The sequence below is a fragment of the Penaeus japonicus genome, unplaced genomic scaffold, assembly GCF_977035675.1.
Source record: "Penaeus japonicus unplaced genomic scaffold, GWHDUDI00000001_assembly GWHDUDI00000035, whole genome shotgun sequence".
NCBI lineage: Eukaryota > Metazoa > Arthropoda > Malacostraca > Decapoda > Penaeidae > Penaeus > Penaeus japonicus.
Window position 1 is genome coordinate 26,918,637 of NW_028234437.1, and position 5,000 is coordinate 26,923,636.

General features: G+C 39.0%; 1 protein-coding gene across 2 annotated transcripts in view; it reads left to right on the forward strand.

The window, feature by feature from the left end:
* LOC122263818 (uncharacterized) overlaps positions 1–5,000 on the forward strand; it is a 7,931-nt gene that overhangs the window by 637 nt on the left and 2,294 nt on the right. For both annotated transcript variants that reach the window (XR_015190488.1, XM_086531146.1), the window contains exons 2-3: positions 1–265; positions 543–5,000. The exon at positions 1–265 is cut by the window's left edge and continues 154 nt beyond it; the exon at positions 543–5,000 is cut by the window's right edge. Coding sequence is in view for 1 of the 2 variants with exons in the window: in XM_086531146.1 (XP_086387272.1) it covers positions 64–265; positions 543–5,000 (4,660 nt within the window). In the remaining variant the exon portion in view is untranslated. The remainder of the gene's footprint in view (positions 266–542) is intronic.

The following is a 5,000-nucleotide window of genomic DNA, read 5'->3' on the forward strand; positions in this document are numbered from 1 at the left end:
GCAGTCCAAACAACTAAAATCAACGACACCAAGACTGGCACCACGTGCTCCCCAAGAGGCCACATGAAGGGTGGTCATTGTATGTTCCATCTAAACCCAATAAATCCACTCCGTGACGGAATTGGCGTAGTTTTCTTCAACCAACCATCATTGAAGAAAGACCAGATTACTTCTATCTTGTCGTGGCATGATTGTCCGCGACAAAAGTACGAAATTTTGTGCAAATTCAAGATCCAACAAAGGTCAAGATTCCCACCATCAAGAGGTTAAACAAGAAATGCTGCTAAAACACCGCACCAGAAAGAAAGGAAATGAAGTAGTGTTTTTCTTAATCATAGATTTATGTTTATTTGTCAATATTTGAGAATATTGAATGACAGAATTGTAATATTTGTTTTCTATGATTTAAGCATTTATTACCTCTTATTTGCTCTGATTGTTAGGTGAATTACACATTTTGTATAATTCTTGTATATAATTTTGTTTGTGTTTTGTTACCATGAGTATGGAAAAATTATCTGACCAACTATGTGAATTGACAGGGGTACAAGATGATCATCAGGCTGTAGTAGGTGACCCTGCTACTGTGACTTATGAATCTGATGTCCATGATGACCATCAAAGCCCAGACCTTGACGTAGGTGGACCAGGGACCGACACCAAGGAGGTAAGCTCTGAAAGGGTGTTAGCGGTTAAGCGGTCTAGATCAGCCTACACAGGAGTTTTAACTAGACGGTTAAACATTTTGAACAAAAGTATTCACATGAGTAGAAGTGCTAATGAAATTCAGACCAACATAGATCAGGTTCAAGATGCACTTGATAGGTTAGAAATTTGTCATGATAAATTAATTACGTTGTATGAGCGAGAGGGGGATTTTGAGATTGTTATTGATGAAGAACTCAGTTATAACAAAATCAAAGAGAGAGCTTTGAATCAGATTGATGTAGCCAAAGGATGGCTGATAACAGATATGGTACCAGTGAATGAGAAGAGTGAAAGAAACAGCATGAAGTCAAGCAGAAGTATGTCATCAAGAAAATCGAGTTTCAGTATGAAAATTGCTGCTGCTAATGCTGCTGCCAAGAGAGCGTCTCTTGAAGCCAAAGCTAGGGCACAAGAAGATATATTCAAGAAGATCATCAAGATGAAGCAGCTTGAAGTTGAGGTAGCAAAGGAGGAACTAGAAGCCGAGATAGCTGCGGCTACTGCTGAAGAGGAAATGTATCGACGATTTGAAGAGGAAGAAACCTCAGTCGTGCATAGAGCCTCGCAGGAAGGTCAGAAGCTTTCGGAAGTAAAGTTTCCTCCAGTGATAAAACAAGAACATGAAGAACCTGAAACTCAACAAGTACAATCACTGCTTAATCCAAATGCTGAACCATGGACACAAACTCATTCACTTCCAACAACATTAGGTCATATCAATAACAATGAGCCACTGCAGAATAATGTAACAACTAATCAACAGCTAATTGAAATCTTGCAGCTGCCTAAAGTAGAGCTAAGTAGCTTTGATGGTGATCCATTAGAGTATTGGCAGTTTGTAAAGACTTTTCAGGAGTGTGTTGGAGTTACCTCTGTAGGTGCTAGGGCAAAACTAACCAGACTTTTGCAGAGTTGCACGGGACGTGCTGCAAAAGCAGTGGCTTGTTGTAATCTGATGAACGCAGAAGAGGGGTATAAAAAAGCTCTTGATATCCTCCAGCAACGTTTTGGAAATGAGTTGTATATAAAAGAAGCTTGGTTAAGAAAGGTTTCTGATGGACCTAACCTGAAAGCATCTGATAAACTCATGCTATCCAATTTAGCCGATGATACTAGAAACTGTGTTGAAACTCTCAAGGCACTGGGACACGATCCTGATATAATGTCAGACAAAGTCACTGAAGTTGTTAAAAGATTACCTTTCCATCTCCAAAATCGCTGGAGAACAGAAGCTGTTAAGTACACAGAGAGAAATAAGAGATATCCAGGATTTACACCATTAGCAGAGTTCCTAGAACGAGCTTCATTAGAAGTGAACGACCCATTATTCCAATCTTTGGATAAAGGGTTGAAGCAAAACAAAGACAGGCGAACAACAAAAGGAACAAGTTTCAATGTGAGATTGGATGAGGAAGTATTAACTAAACCAGCAGTTGATAAGCGAAACACTGAAGTGTCTAATAAAAATACTGCGAGTTGCTCTATGTGCAAAGGAAAACACTGGTTGCATGAATGTAGCCAGTTTATAAAGTTGACTAAAGAGAAGAGACTGATGGAAGTAAGAAAAGCAAAATTGTGCTTCAACTGTCTCCGGTCAAACCATAGAGTAACAACATGCAGAAAAGCCACAGTCTGTGAAGTAGACAATTGTGGTATGTGGCATCATAAATTGCTACATGATGCATTTAACAAAGAAGATGCATCTGAAAAAGCTGGCAAAGTTAGTACTCAACCAAAAGTTAGCACAAATAGTTGTGCCTGTAATCCATCTAAAGATTCCAAGATTGCATTGCCTATTGTAAAAGTAAAGGTAGGTAGTTTAGGAATGGATAACCATATTTCAACTCTGGCATTACTGGACCCAGGAAGCAATAGCACATTCTGTACAAAAGCATTAATTGATAAATTGGGCATTTCAGGAAAATCAGTGACACTGAATATGACCACATTAAATAAAGTTGAAGATACTGAGGTTGAAGAGATAACCTTGGAAATAGTTACAGGTGGTCGAAAGAAACAAACGATAGTCCTGGAGAAAGTGTATGCACTGAAAGATTTTCCTCCAAGCTTGCAAGGTGGTGTAACTTCACAAGTTGATGTAAAAAAATGGAGACACTTAGAAAGTTTAGAGCTACCAAAAGTTAATGCAGAAGTAGTCAGCATAGTTATTGGCCAAGATTATCCACACTTGCTAAAACCTCAAGAAGTAAGGTCAGGAAAAGATAATGAGCCATATGCAATAAGAACTGTGCTAGGTTGGGCAATTAATGGGCCTGTAGGAGATGATCCACACAGCAAGGAAGTATTTAATAACTTAATTCATACCATTCCAACATCAGAAAGTAGTCTGTCAATACAAGTTGAAAAATTTTGGGCTATTGACGGGTGTGAAGATCTGAACAAGAATACCAGTTGTATGTCCAAGGATGACAAGGAAGTACTTAGCCTCTGGGATAAGTCGGTAGTGAAAATCAATGGACATTTTCAGTTACCTATCCCATTTAAGCGGATTCCACCTGAGTTATGCAATAATAGAAGCATGGTGGATAAGCGTCAAGAGTCTTTGAAGAAGAGGTTAATAAAAAATCCAGCCGTGTTAGATGAGTATAACAAGGAAATTATGAAGCTGGTTACAAAAGGGCAAGCTGAAGTTGTGCCCGATGAAGAAATTGATGCCTTTCCTGGACTTACATGGTATTTACCAATTTTCAATGTAAAGAATGAAAAGAAGCCTGAAAAGTTTCGACTGGTATTTGATTGTGCAGCAGAATTTATGGGGACATCTCTCAACAAACATGTTCTACAAGGCCCTGATTTGACAAATAAGCTGTTTGGAATACTTCAAAGATTCAGAAAGGAGAAAGTGGCAATAATGAGTGATATTGAAGCCATGTATTATCAAGTGAAAGTTACACCATCACACAGAAATGCTCTCCGATTCCTTTGGTGGACAGACGGAGATTTGTCTAAAGACCCAGAGATCTACAGGATGACAGTACATCCATTTGGAGGAATTTGGAGCCCAAGTTGTGCAACATATGCTCTCCTACACACAGCTAATGACCAAAAGGATAATTTTGATGAAAGAACATTCGAGATCGTTCATAAGAATTTTTATGTAGATGACTTGCTTACATCCACAGAAACAGAAGAAGAGGCAGTGAACCTTAGAAGAAATATAGCCAGTATGATGAAGACTGGAGGGTTCAAGCTTACAAAGTGGACAAGTAACAGTAAGCATGTGCTACAAGATGTACCATTAGATGAACAAGCCAAGAATGTTAAGAGTCTTGATTTGGACGAAGACTCTTTACCTGTGGAACATGCTTTAGGACTGGAATGGAATACTATTAATGATACACTAGCAATAAGAATTCAAGAGAAATGCAGACCTCAAACGAAGAGGGGATTGCTAAGTATCCTAAGTTCAGTGTATGATCCCTTGGGGTTAGTAAGTCCTTTCATACTTATTGGTAAGAAGATTTTTCAAGATGAATGTCGATTACAGAAAGGCTGGGATGATCATCTCTCTGAAGAGGGCATGAAGAGATGGACCAGGTGGTTATTGGATATGGAACATCTGAAAGACATCAACATCGAACGATGTTTTAAACCTCCTGGTTTCAATGAAGTCAGTTATCAAATCCATCATTTCTCTGATGCATCTGAATATGCTTATGGCACTGTGAGTTTTTTGAGGTTAGTTGACAGAAATAAAAACATTCACTGTGCTTTCCTTGCAGCCAAGTCAAGACTTGCCCCTATGAAGTCTACAACAACACCAAGACTTGAATTAGCAGCAGCTACTACAGCTGTGAAGATTGATGAAGCTTTGCATCAAGAGCTTGGCTTGGAATTGATAGAATCAACCTTTTGGACAGATAGCATGATTGTTATACAATATATCAAGAACAAATCCAAAAGGTTTAAAACTTTCGTTGCTAATCGTGTGGCATACATTCAGGGAAGCACAGATATTAAGCAATGGAGGTATATTCCTTCTAAAGAAAATCCAGCAGATGATGTATCACGTGGACTTCATGGTGAACAAATGAAGAGAAACCAACGATGGCTACAGGGGCCGGAATTTCTTTGGAAACCAGAAGAAGAATGGATACCACATTCAGATGAGAGCATAGACTTTCTGGTTGATGATAAAGAAGTTAAGAAAGTACCAAAGTCTATCGCTGCAGTAAGTCAGGTTGCTGAAGATGTCACGGAGAAGTTTCTCATGAGCTTCTCAAGCTGGTTCCGCTTGAAGAAAGCTGTGGCATGGATGCGGCGATTTGGTC